The following is a 14,545-nucleotide window of genomic DNA, read 5'->3' as shown; positions in this document are numbered from 1 at the left end:
AGAGAGAGAGAGAGAGAGAGAGAGAGAGAGAGAGAGAGAGAGAGAGAATAGGGAAGGGAAAGAGAAGACTGATTAATTTAAAGGTGACTGTGAAGGAAGTGGAACTGTGAAGAGAGCCTAGAGATACCATAACAGCAAAGCAGCACTGATGGGGAAGGAAATATGAATATAAAAACCCTAATATCTACTGGGTAATTCTATTTTGTAAATGTTATGAATCTGAATTAGGTTCCCAAAGGATCCTTGTAGAAACTTAATCTCTATTCATAAATTATATAGTAGAATTATAGATTCTCGAAGTTTTTCAACCTACTTTCAACATCCCTTTTTTCAATGTACTCATCTCTCAGGAGCTACTCCTCTATCCACCTTAACCACACACAAAGCTACCCCTGCTCATTCTGTCATCTACAAATGAACCATCTCCATGTTCAAGAATTTTCGGATCCATTTATCCATTCATAATCTTGGCAAAACCCTATTCTTTGTCCACACCATGACCTCCAAACCCTTGACCCCTCAGTTCTCTCCCAGGCCATCTATCTCCCTTGCATTAGCCACTCTCTCCTCTTTTCCCCTTTTGACCTGTGTGAACCAGTTCACCTCTACTTTGTTCTCTTCTCGAGTCCCTGGCCCCCTTATCATACCAACAATTATGCCCAACCAAACATTAGCCTTTTATCACTCCTATCATTTGTGGCCTTCAGTCCTTAACACATGCTGCTGAATGAAGATGGAGGAGATCACACAGCCTTTCTGACTGGATCCACTACAAATTTATGTAATACAATCTCAACTGGGCTCTCACTGCTGCTAGGTGATCCTACTATACCTCCCTTATCAACTCACTATCCCATTCTCCGCATTAACTCTTCCAAACCTTTTTATCCCTCCTCAAATCTCCCATGGCTTTCCCTCCCCCGACTCTTTCAGCTGAGATTTTTACAGAAAAAATTGAAGCTATTTGCCTCAAGCTTCTTCCACCTCAAATTCCATGTTCTACAGGGTTTTCCCCCCCAAACTCTCTTAGCTTCCTTTCCCTTTCCCTTCCCTCTGTTAGCTGTTTGCTTTTTATTCTGTATATAGCTTGTTTTGTATATATTTGTTACACTCGCTTCTGACTACCTTCACAGTCAAATATAAAATCCACTGTTTGTCATTTAAAGTTCTTCACAAACCCTACCTACCTTCCCAGAGTTCTTAACATTTGACTTTCCTCTTTGATCTAGCAACATTGCCTACTTGACACATGACTTCTAACATGACACATCATTTTCTGACTCCATATCATAGCACGAGTTGTCTTTCATGCCTGACACTCTCTCCCTCTTCATCTTTTCTTCTTGGCTTCCTTTAAGACTCATTTCAAATCCCACCTTGTGCAGGAAATTAAACAATCTTTCCTCCTTCCCCCAATAGTGCTTTCTCCATAACTTTATTTTCCATTTACACTGTATATCTTATTTGTACATAGTTATTTGCACATTCCATTCCATTTTGATATGATGTCCTTGGGATGAGTGACTGTTTTTGCCTTTCTTTGTGGGCCCAGTGCTTCTCACAGTACTTGTAACATAGGAAACAGTTAGTACTTGTTAACTGACTTAGTAACTGTTTGCATATATGCAGAGGAGTGAGGAAAAGTGAAGAGTCAAGAATGACTTTAACTCTCAATTTCTAAACCTGAGTGACTGAAGGATGATGGTTCCCTAGAAAGAAATGGGGACAGGGCTAGAAATGGCAACATGCTCTTGATTAGGTAGTGAGGCTTCTTTTTTCCCAGGTCTCTCTTATTTTTATTTCATGGGTGGTCTTTCTTTTTATATTTGTATACCCAGAGCTCAATACAATGCTTGGCCCAAAGCAAGCATTTAACAGATGATTTTGTATGCATTCACTCATTCATTTACCAATTAACAACAACTAAATAAGGTGATGGGGACAGGGTGATTTTGGGAAGAAAGACATCAACTTCTATATTTGTCATGTCAAGTTTGAGGTATCTGAGATACACAGGTAGACCTATCCCACAAACAATTGGTGGTATGGGGACTGAAATTCAGAAGAGATACCATGGTTAGATATGTAGATTAAGGAGTCATCTGCATAGAGAAAATAGTTAAATGCACGAGAGCTCATGTGATCATTGAGAATATATAGAGAGAAGAAAGCCCAGGGCAGAGTTAATAATGTAGTTGTAGAGACAAAATATACCAGAAAAACGAAATAATTATACAGCTAAAAAACTGTACAGGAGATGTCACTAGGAAGTTTATAATTATATTACATAATTATTATTTTATATAGCATTGCATACCAAGAAAAAGTGCTTTTGTATGTATAATATATGAAATCTCATTTTAGCCTCAAAAGAACCTTATGGTATAGGTTTGGGTAGGTGTTCTTAACATCACTTCATAGATACTAAGGCTCACACAAACCAGGACTTAGAGTGTGTGACTTAGGACAAAGTTATTAGCAGCCAGGTCTAGGACCTAGGTTTCCTGATTTCCTGAAAGCTTGTGTTCTTTCTCCTATATCATACAGCGTCTTGCCAACAACTTCCTAAGCCTCTTACTTTTCTTAACATCAACACAGTTAATCCTCCTTACCCCTTCTAATGCCACCAAAAAGACTTGCCAGGAACACTGAGTAAATGACTGAGGGCATATATCCAGTTTGGGTCCTGAGGCCTATGTCTTTTCCAGGGAATTTAGTGGTGGGAAGAAGAGTGGCTAGCAGATACTTACTTAGTAATTGTGTCACATGTCAAATGAAATAAAACTTAGGACTAGATTTGGCCTGCAGCCCAGAAAGTCACCATTTGTGATTAAATATATAATACACCATAACTGAGTTTGCGGTAAAATGGAGTACTCTATAAGGGATTTTTAAAATAGTCAATTAAGTGCTGCTTGTTTGTTCAGTTCTTTCTGAAAACTTTGAATTCTGTGAGTAGAACTTCTTTACTCATTTCACTTTGCCTCTATTCATCTGCACCCTCTCACTTTCTTCAACTTTCCTACAGCATACCTAGGATTTGATACCATACACATTACTCTTTGTGAGATATGTAATAAACTCACTCCTATCACTTATATCATCCAACACTTAGGAAGAAATGGTAACATGCTCTTGATTAGGTAGTGAGGCTTCTTTTTCCCCAGGTCTCTCTTATTTTTATTTCATGGGTGGTCTTTCTTTTTATATTTGTTTACCCAGAGCTCAATACAATGCTTGGCCCAAAGCAAGCATTTAACAGATGATTTTGTATGCATTCACTCATTCGTTTACCAATTAACAACAATTAAATAAGGTGATGGGGTTTTTTTCTTTATATCATGTCTAATCTGCTTTTTCCAACCTCAGATATTGAACCAAGCAGACAAAGTTTAATTCCTCTCACACAGGCATTTCTTCACATATTTGAAGATAGCTCTTATAGCCTCTTATAGTCCCTTCAAGTCTATTCTCCTTCTGAATAAATATATCTGGTTCTTCAACCAGTCCTCATATGACAGCAGCAAGCATCATCATCATCATCATCATCATCATCAGTCCTGGCATTTATATAACACTTTAACTTTTACTGACTGCTTTATGTAAGTTGCCTCATTTTAACTTTTGCAGACTGCTTTATGTAAGTTGCCTCATTTTATCCTCACAACAACCTTGTATGAAATAGGTGCTATTATTATCCCATTTTACACATGAGAAAAGTGGGGGTGAGGTTAAAGGAATTGCCCTGGGGAATTACACAGCCAGCAAAGTTGCAAAGCAGAATTTGAACTCTGGTCTTACTGCCTTCAAGTCTATCATTCTGTCTAATGTACCACCTAGTTGTCTTGCTGACATGATCCCAAGGCCTTTTTCATCTGGTTGCCTTCATCTGGGTACTCTCTAGCATATTGGTGCCCTTCCTAAAATAGTGATATCCAGACCTGAATACAGTGTTCCAGTTGCTGTCTGACCAGGGGAAAGAATTGTGAAACCTTAATTCGCATGCCCTGGACACTGTACTTCTATGAATTTTGTCTAGGATTATATGACTATTTTTTCCTTCAATGTCACACTATTTACAAGAATGATGAGTGGAACTATAGGGAAGTGATTTAACACATCTTTTCCAGTTGTAGTAGCAAATATTTTGGATTTTAGGTCTAGAAATAGAAGGGAGCAGGATTGAGGCTTAGAGGGAACATGCAAGGCAGCTGGCAATTAAGAACACCAGTACATGGTCTCTAATCCTGGTGGAAAGGTGGCTGGAGAGAGAAGATGACTGCAGAGTAAAAGACCGCTAAAGACCATGTTTTTCTTTTTCTTTCTTTCTTTTTTTTGGGGGGGGGGGGCTAGGCAATGGGGTTAAGTGAGTTTCCCAGGGTCACACAGCTGGTAAGTGTTATGTGTCTGAGGCTGAATTTGAACTCAGGTCCTCCTGAATCCAGGGCCAATGCTCTATCCACTGTGCCACCTAGCTGCCCCTAACACCATGTTTTTCTACATAAACTTCTGTCTAGTCACTTCTCCCCTGCCTTGTTCTCATATAATTGATTTTTTGCACCTGAGTGGAGGGCTTTGTATTTTCCTTATTCAATGTCTTCTTCTTAGATTCAGTCCATCTTTCAAAATAACATCATCTGGCATTCATGTAGTGCTTTAAAGTTCACAAAGCACTTTACTTATACTATCTCATTTGATCCTTACAATAATTTTGGGAGATAGGTGCTTTATTGACCTCATTTTACAGATGAGGAAACTGAGGCTGAGGGAGGTTAAGTAATTTGCCCAAGGTTACAAAGGTGGGAAGTGACTGAGGCAGAATTTGAACTCAGGTATTGCTCACTCCAAATCCAGCATTCTATCTACTACACCAAAGATCTTTTTGAATTTTATTTAGACTATTTATCTTAAACAGCAATCATTCAAAGCTTTGTATAATTCACATATGTGATAACCATGCCATCTGTCTTCATCTCATTGTGCTAAAATGATATAATTGTCTACCCTAGAGGGATAGTATAACATAGTGGATAAAATTCTAGATTTGGATTCAGGAAGACCTTGTTTTGTACCTTTCTAATACTTAGTAGCCTTGGATGACCATGAGCAAAGCCCATAACAGGCTAATTTTTCTGCCTAATTTTCCTATAAAATAGGTATAATAAAATCTCTAGGACCTTTCTCACAGGATTGTTATGAGGCTTTCCTAAGAATGTATTTAAAATGCTTTATAGATCTTAAAGAGTTGTATAAATGTTGACAATATTAATTGAAGTTCTCAAATGATGCAAAATATAAATGGCATTTATAACCAGATCTATAAAAGTTTAGGACAAGTATATTATGTAATTGTATATAATGCATTTCAAATTCTATGACAAGAAATGTTTATAATAGGAAAGAAGGCAAAATGTGGCCTGTGGCTAGCAGAATTGAAGTGATTAGCTATCAACAGCTTAGGGGGATATCTGCCCCGAAGAATGTGAAGACTTCCCTCAGTGCAATGGATAGATGAGAACAGTTTGTTCCAATGACTGTAAAGGTGTCTGAAGCAGGTGCTTTGGAGCTTTTAGAACTTGGTCAGATATTGAAGGTGCCAAGGTAATGCACTATATCCTGGACCATCACCAGTTGTCCTGACTTTTGTCTTGCCACTGAACTTTGATAACTTTGGAATAGAGTGTAAGGCTGATGACTTCATGCAACTCTGCTTCATTTAAATCCAATTCACGTACAAGTCAAGACATCACCCGTGTTGTCATTGGTCCTCTTCAAAAACGAAGGACAAACAACAACAACAACAACAGTTTTTTCTTCCATAACACCTTATATCTGTTTAAGATGTAGCGTGGGTGTAATCTGTATCAATGGAAGTGGCATTCATGCTGATGTGATAATGGATACTTAAGATATTGGATGAAATAAATTGTGTTACACAGTAGGTTTATGTTGAATAGGAAAAGACGATGTACTTTTTTCCCCTGAATGTATCAAATGAGCATCTGATGAAGCAAATTGGGACAGCTGCCTTCAGCAAAAACCTTTTTGGAATTGTAGCCACAATCAGAGACTTCTGCGTACTCTTACTCATTGTGGGAAAGACTACAGGTTCCACTAATGTTTCTTTTTGGTGTGACACATATGTTAGTGGTGGTAGGTTTTTGAGTTCTTTCTGTAAAATCTTTAGAAACTTTTGTTTTTATCATCTCCCGTTATTAACTCTCTCATAATGTTAGATGTCCTCATTAAAGGAGAGCTCTGTGCTTAAAAGCTTAGCTTTGTGGAAGATTTAACTAGTCTGTGTTAGGTGACAGAGCAGATAGAGCAATGGGCCAGGAATCAGGGATTGTGTATGAGAGAGAATGAAAGAAAGGAGGGGGAGAGGTGGAAAAGAGGGGAAGAGAGTGTCCAGATATTTTGGAAAAAAGCTGACTGATGAACATTCATGCTTTATAATCTAACAATTTTTATGAATTCAAATTATAGAATGAGAATATTTCATGAAACATGAAATAAATGGATTATCTCATTTTTCTTAGATGATAGTTTGTCATATATATAATAAATAAAAATAAATATAATCTTAAGAAATGGTTCTTTCCCCTTGGTCAATGGAGATAGTCATCTGTTACTACTTTTTTTTCAGCTTTTACGGGAATTGAAGCACCCTAATGTGATCGCGTTACAAAAGGTGTTCCTTTCTCACAGTGATAGAAAAGTTTGGCTGCTATTTGATTATGCAGAACATGATTTATGGGTAAGTTCAAATTTCTTGATCATATTTAGGCTTTTTTCCTTGTAGGATTATTTTCTTTGTGTATGTGGTAGAGGTAGGTTGATCTAGAGAATCAGAAATCCAGTCTGTGTGTTTATTGTTGTTGAGTTAAGTGTTAAAATTTTATGTATATATTTTATACACACATGCATATATGTACATATATATTTGTATAATATTGATTATAATTTATTTAATAAAAATGGATATTACCTTATTTTGTTTATGTAATACTGTACATTACTGTCTAAGAAATGGAGTTGACATGTTTTTTATGTTTGATAATTAATAAACTTAATGATAAAAAATTGAAATTCATGTTTACTTTGTGGTACATACTGTAGTTAAGATTTAACTAGTGTTCTGCATTTGGTGTTGAGTAAATTACTTAACTTCTTAATTTCCCCCAGGCAATTATTTTAATACTAAAAGTTGCTGAGAGTGTGCTAACTTACTTTGATGGAGAAAATTTCCTCATCTGAAATTTCTCTATACTGATCACAGGGCTAGTCCCTATCCTTATTTATATATAGTTCATTTTCCAAGTTAAAGTTTAGCAAATATCACATCTTGGCATTTTATTTACAAGTTTGTTTCTATTTATAGAAGTTTCTCTGTTATGAATTGATGTTTGATTTAATATGTTATTTTATATGTTTGATTTAGTATGTTATACAGAAGAAGCCAAAAGTTCTACTTGTTGTCCAGACTTTTTCAACTACTCTAGAATATTGGATCTTTTTTTTAAAAAAAAAAAGAGGTGATAAGTGGAGATATTAAATGTTGGAAATATTGAGATCTGGTGACAAGTCAGTCAGGAAGCATTTATTAGGTCCCTGCCATGTGTCAGGCCTTGTGGTAAGCACTTGGAATACAAAGAAAGGCAAAAATAGTTCTAGCACACTTAAGGATCTAATAATCTAATTAATTGTTAAGTGTAATGACAAGACTGAATTATAATATAAATGGAGTGATATAAGGTTTTTTGTTATCCTGCTATATATAAATATATATTTATAACATATAAAATATATATGAAATGTTATAGAAATGACATATAATGATATATAATGATGACAATGATATATAAAATGACAGTGATATTAAAATTTTTTTACAAATCTATACTATATTTTAAAGTTTTATTGATGTTATTTGCTTTTATTTCACATTTCATTTAAAAGTAAATCCATTCAGCTTCTCCATCCCTAGCAAAGTTTCTGAGACTTGCAAATTTCTATTACTTATGGTAGATATTTGTGTGGGTTTTTGTCTAGGTCTATAGAATAAACTATAATTTTCTAATATTATCAATTAAATTAATGTTTTCTGCTGTTACAGTAAATCACTAGGACTTTCTTTAAGGAATATGTTTTACCTCTTAATATTTTCTAGCATAATTTGTGGATTTTATTATAGGTGATTTTATTTATCACCTACCATCCTTAAGTGCTCCTTAAACAGAGCTTTTGACTTTATACATTTTTGTTTGTACTTTAGTACATATTTAAGAAAGATAACATATGGACAGAAAAATTTAATCTTAAAGTTTCTCTTACCTCTAAAACTTTTAATTCTATAAATATAGTGGTCCAGTGTCATATCAGTTATGAGATAAGATGATAGGTGTTTTTTTGTTTGTTTTTTGTTTTGCCAAATTTATCTACAATCCAATTTGAGACTCAAATATTTGAATAGGAAAAGATGATATTTGAATAGAAGAGGCCTATTAGCAACATTTTCAGCTATAAGACTTAAAAGTGAGACAAGAATAAAGTAATAATAAAAGAGCTAACATAAATTTATCACTTTTTGAGCTTTACAAAACACTTTGCATTCATTATCTCATTTGGTCCTCACAAAACTATGGGGTCATATTAGATATATTTTCATATAGAAGTTAAGATGGTTGTGTCTTACACATGGCCACATTGTTGGTAAATGTCAGAGGCGGGATTCAAACCAAAACAAAAAACTTGCTAAGAGGTAGGGGAATTACAAATATTAAATTCAATGTCTTAGAATTATAGTTCAGTACTCTGGTCCCTTATGTGCTCATCTCAGTGGGATTTACTTTCATAACTGCCTGACTGTCAGTGACTGACTATAATATGAGCCACTGGGCATGAGTGATTAATTATGTGGCAAAGGAATATAAATTATAATATGCTGAAGGCTACCAACTCTGCAATATATATTTTATTGTAAGGCAAAGTTTTGCTGTTGTTGTTAATTGATGCTACAAAAGCAGGATTTTGTTTTTGTTAACTGGGAGTTTTTATTTCCATAGTAACAGAGTAGAGAGAAGCTAGATTTCTCTGTTAGGGAAAAATTCACCAAAGCTATATTATTTTAAGAGTATAGACTTTGAATGGAAGCAGCCTGTATTTGGATCATTACTGTGTATCTTGCCTCATAGCTGAAAATGATGCTTTGGATTGATCATCTTATAATAAAATATAAAATCTTCTTTGAGTGTTTTTTTTTTTCTTGGTATCTCTTCTAGTTTAAATTCTTTCTTAATATCCACAGTAAGATTTACCAACTTTTTTTCCTGTTTTAAAAGAAATCCTTAATTGCCTGTGTTTATTCACAATACATATTGAGTTTTAATTTGTCTTAATAATTGAATTTCATTTCAATACTTACTAGTCTTGAGTGATCAAGAATTTAGAAACTGAGGAATTATAACATTGTTCTTATATATATGAGTGGGGGGGTGGAGGTGTATGGAAATTTTTGTTTTGCCAAGTTTGTATATAATTAAAACAACTTTTACAAAATTTCTAGCACATTATTAAGTTTCACCGGGCCTCAAAAGCAAATAAAAAACCGATGCAGTTGCCAAGATCAATGGTTAAATCACTGCTTTACCAGATTCTTGATGGAATCCATTACCTCCATGCAAACTGGGTGCTTCACAGAGACTTGGTAAGTACTGTTCATTTTGTCAGATTAATTATTATATTAAATGATTCAGTTACATATTTTTAAAAAGCACGTATTTCGTGGTTTCTCCTATTGGTTCTAATTCTTCTTTACAACACGACTAATGTGAAAATAGGTAGTTTGCACACCATCTTGGGGTGGGGGGGAATGGAATTACACACCATCTTGGGGTAGGGGGAAGGGAGAGATGGGGAGAAAATTTGGAACTCAAAGTGAATGTTGAAAACTAAAAATAAATAAGTTTATTTAAAAAAATAAGAAGTACATATTGATCACTCCTATTCTTCCTGTTATTGTTGCTCATTATTAGTAAAAACTTCAAAAAAGGAAAACAAGTGGAGTTTTCATTGTTTCTATCCTCGAGATCTAAACTGAAACAATTACACTGTATCCGGTAAAAGAAATTCAGATTGCATTATCAACGAACAGTGATTTACCACATGGAGTATATACTTTTGTTAGGAAAAAGCAACCAGAATTTAAATGTATTCTTTTATGTGAAAAAGCTTTTGTTCATTGGGAAATATTGGTAATTGTGCCCTACATTAAGTGAAATAACATACATAAAATGCTTTGCAAAATTTGAAGCACTGTATAAATGCTAGCTTTAACTATTACTACTACTACTGCTGCTGCTGCTACATTTGGCATGTAGAAATTCTGTAATGTAATAGTTTACTATATTATCTCGGTTTTTTTGCTTATACACTTCTCCCTCTCTAACAAACTACCTACCCTCTTCATTTGCAGCCTTTTCTTTGGATTTCTTGTGCTTTAGTTAATTTTGTTAAATTGGTAGGTTTGTTTGTAAGTACATATGCTTACAATTATAATTTATGTGATTTTTTTTTTAATAGTTGGTGCTTGCTTTTGCCCAAGACTGTTGAAAGGTAGTCTCCTCATAAACCATTCTTTTGGCTTTTGGAGGGTACTGTGAATATGATTTTACTGTATTTAATGTATGTACATCAGTATTAGCTAGCCAAGTGCGCTCAAACTTTTTCAGTTGATGAGTAAATGTTTATTATCAAAAGTAATGAATGAGATAGAGAGTGTTCATGTAGTACCATCTGGTATAGAAAGATCCTTGTTAATCAATTCGTGCTTTTCCCTATTGGTGCACATTCATCAGTTCATCAAGATCAGTTGAGTTGTATAATTTAAACATTTATTAAGTGCCTGTCATATTCAAGTCACTTTACTAGATACTGTGGGAAAGGGGGGAAAATAGCCCTTACTTCAAGGAGCTTATATACTTTTGGGATTTGGAAGTTTGGTGTAGGAGAGAACATACTAGGCACACAGATAAATATATACAAATTAATCTGACGACCAGTCCTTTCCAGAACAAGTGGCACCTTGGAGAAAACAGGAGTGGAGTTGCAAAGGATGTGTATTTTAGGAATGGGAATGACTTTAGCAAATGTGGCAATAGGAGATTTAGTGTTAGGTTCAAGAAACAAATGGACTTAATTAAACTGAGCTAAGTGCATCTACTACAAATATGTTATCTAATCTCATTTGGATCTCCTTTCAGTAAGGCCATCTGTTTATACTTCCTAATGCACTCCCTTCTATTTCCCACTCTCTACAGAAGATGTTATGGATCTTCTCTTTTCTCAAGAATCCCATACTTATCCCTCCTACTATGCTGTCAGCATAGGACTTTGCTTCATACTGTAAGGAGAAAGTAGAGAGTATTAACTGTGAGTTCCCTCTTCTCCCCTTGACTATATCTTAATACTACTTGACAGTATCCCCACATTCTTGATTCCTTGGCTCCTATCTCTGATAAAGGTCACTCCTGATAGGTGGCCCTTTTCTTTGCCAAGGTCGATTTTTCTACATGCACCCTTGATCCCTTCCCCTCCCATCTTTTTCAGCATATTGCCTCCATAATCATCTCTTCTTAATCTTTGATTTTCAAACCACCTTTGTCTCTTATTTCCTTCCTTATAAATATACCTAGGTTTCCCTCATATTTAAATCCCTACTAGACCCTACCATCACCTTAAGCTATTTTTCCTATATGTTCTTCCCCTCACAAGCAAACTCCTAAAAAATCCATCTTCACCTATTGCCTGCCGTACTTCTCTTTTCATTTCTCAGTTCTGTCATCTGACTTTCAGTCTCATCACTGGTGTCTCTAAAGTTAGTGGTTATCCTCTTAATTGCCAAATGTGATGTCTTTTTTCAGTCCGTATTCTTCTTGAATTTTCTGCAGCATTTGATGCACAGTTGACTACTTTCTCTTCCTGGATACTCTCTTTTCTTTGGGTTTTCCTGGCATTTCTCTCTCTGACTCTTTTCCTACCTTTCTTCTCAGTCTCTTTTGCTGGTTCATTATCCATATTACAACTTCTTACAGTTTGTAAACCCTAACATTTGTCCTCAGACCTTTTCTCTTTTCTCTCTATACTCTGTAATTTGGTGACTTCATCAGCTCTCATAGGTTTAATTTTCATCCATAGGCAGATGATTCGTGGGTATATGTATCCAGATCTCATCTCTTCCTGAGCTGTACTGACAGACTGATACTTTTCTAGTCCATCCTGTATACAAGTGCTGAAGTGATTTTTTTCCCCCCAAAGCACAGATCTGACCATGTCATTCCCCTGTTCAGTAACCTCCCCTGGTTCTCTCTTGCTCTTAGGAACAAATATACATTGTTCTATTTTGACTCTGCAAAGCCCTTCATACCCTGACCCCAAATTACCTTTCCAGTCTTCTTATATATTACTTTCTTCATATCTTCCCATACTCTGAAGTCCAGACGAACTGGCCTTCTTACTGTTCTTTATACATAGTATTCCTATCTCTTAATCTCCATGCCTTTGTGCTGGTTGGCCTCCATATTTGAAATCTCTTCTCAACACTTATCAGAATTCTTTATTTCCTTCAGAACTCAGCTCATTTGACCTTCTTTATGATTTGGCATGATCTTGTATTTCTTTTGTATATTTTTATGTGTACTTATATATACGCATATTTCTTCTGGTAGAATGTAAGCTACTTAAAGGCAGAGGGACCATTTCATTTTTATCTTTCTATATCCTAGTTCCCAGCACAGTGTCCAGTGCACAGCAGGCCCTAAATAAATGCTTATTGAATAATTTATATTCTATTTGGCGTAGAACATAGTGTGTGAATAGTAATAGTGGGACTTAAGGTCATTGTTTAGGTGATAAGGTTGATGCCAGTTTGTGGAGGAGTAGGCTAAGGAATCTGTGTTTTGTCTTATAAGCAATATGGAATTACTGAAGGGCTCAGAGCAAAACACAGGATGCCTGTTAAAAGGGGGGAAAGTCTCTTTCAAAGTAACTAGAGCAAATGTCATCTTGAATGATTTTTTTTTTTAATTTTCTCAAATGGCTGCCATCAGCCTCTATCATTGTACAATTTACTATGAAGCATCTAAATTTTGAGAGCTTGATGTATGAATAACTTTATATTAGATTCCCTAATTGAACAGCCTATTTTATGGAATTTTAGAGTTGGAAGACATTTTATAGGGTCATCTAGTCCTCCCATCCAGTGCAAACTATTATCCTCACTTCACATCATTTCTAGTCATCCTTTAGGTTCAGAGGGAACTTAATACTTTATAAATACAGCTCATTTAATTTTTTTATAAGCTACAATTGTTAAATTATTGAGGCTTAGATCAGAAGGGGTTTCTAAACCCTGTATGATCCTTGTCATTTTTCTCTGGTAACATTCCATTTTGTCTTAGTGTCTTATGACAGGCACCCAATATAAGTTAGCAATATTCCAGATATAGTCTGATCAGTGGAGAGTAGAGTTGGGACTGTTTTCTCCCTTCTTATAGATGCTATTTTTATTAATGCAGTCCAACTTTGTGTTAGCTTTTTTAATAGCTGGTTTATAATGTTGAGTCATGTTGAATTTGCTATCAAGTAAAATACTTGTCTTTTTCAACGTGACTTAATGTTAAGTCATGACTCTCCCATCCTTTTACTTGTACATTTGATTTCTAAAATCTAAACTTATCCCCACTAAATTTAATTATGTTAATTTTAGTCTATCACTCTAGCTAATTGGAATATTTGTGATTTCTGACTCTTTGTGACCATGGACATGGTCACTCCCTGAGTCTCAGTTTTCTTATCTGTAAAATAAGGACAATAATGCCTCCCTCACAGTAGTTGTTTTTCTTTTCTTTCTTTTTTGATGAAGTGAAATTCAAATGAAATAATATATGAAAAGTTCTTTGCAACCTTTAAAGCACTATATAAATGTTGGTTATTAGTCCACTTCACCAAACATTTCAGTTTTGTGGTGTATAAAATGGAGATGATCATTATAATACTTGAACCGCCTACTTCATGGAATAATATAAGGATAATTATAAGTCTTAATGCAGCATGGAAATGGGAACAATTCCTTTTTACTTGGAATTAGGCTCAAAGTTGTTCTCTTGTTGCTTCTTCTAACTGCTGAGATGAAATTGGCAACAAGGGAAGTCTTCTTTCTTTCCAGCCTCTTAATACTGCTTTTGAATCCTCCCTGCTTCCTCATCTTCTTTAGCTGTCTTTCTTCCTGTTCTGTACTGGACATTTTGAATTCTTTCAGTTTCTCCTAACCTGGATTGTAAAGAAGTGATGCTTATGGCCCTTTCCTCAAGTAAGAGGATCACTTTTCATTTCTAGTACAAATAATTGGCAAGTGATTAAATTCTGAAAACTTTCTTAAGCGCCTTCATTGCTTAGGCCATTATGTTTTGGTCAGGAAGATGAACATAGTGTGAACCTTGTTAGTTGTTAAAATAGTTCCTCCTGTTTCCATTCCTCCTGTTCTGAG

General features: G+C 35.1%; 1 protein-coding gene across 5 annotated transcripts in view; it reads left to right on the top strand.

Annotated features, from left to right (window-relative positions):
- The window catches only part of CDK19 (cyclin dependent kinase 19), a 207,701-nt gene that overhangs the window by 127,649 nt on the left and 65,507 nt on the right, over positions 1-14,545 (top strand). For all 5 annotated transcript variants that reach the window (XM_027855694.1, XM_027855707.1, XM_027855714.1 and 2 more), the window contains 2 exons: positions 6,647-6,757; positions 9,566-9,706. In XM_027855694.1, the coding sequence (XP_027711495.1) occupies positions 6,647-6,757; positions 9,566-9,706 (252 nt within the window). The remainder of the gene's footprint in view (positions 1-6,646; positions 6,758-9,565; positions 9,707-14,545) is intronic.

The sequence above is a fragment of the Vombatus ursinus genome, unplaced genomic scaffold (assembly GCF_900497805.2).
Source record: "Vombatus ursinus unplaced genomic scaffold, bare-nosed wombat genome assembly UNPS02000582.1, whole genome shotgun sequence".
NCBI classification, from domain to species: domain Eukaryota; kingdom Metazoa; phylum Chordata; class Mammalia; order Diprotodontia; family Vombatidae; genus Vombatus; species Vombatus ursinus.
The sequence above is the reverse complement of the archived record's forward strand: the minus strand, read 5'-3'. Positions and strand labels throughout refer to the sequence as shown.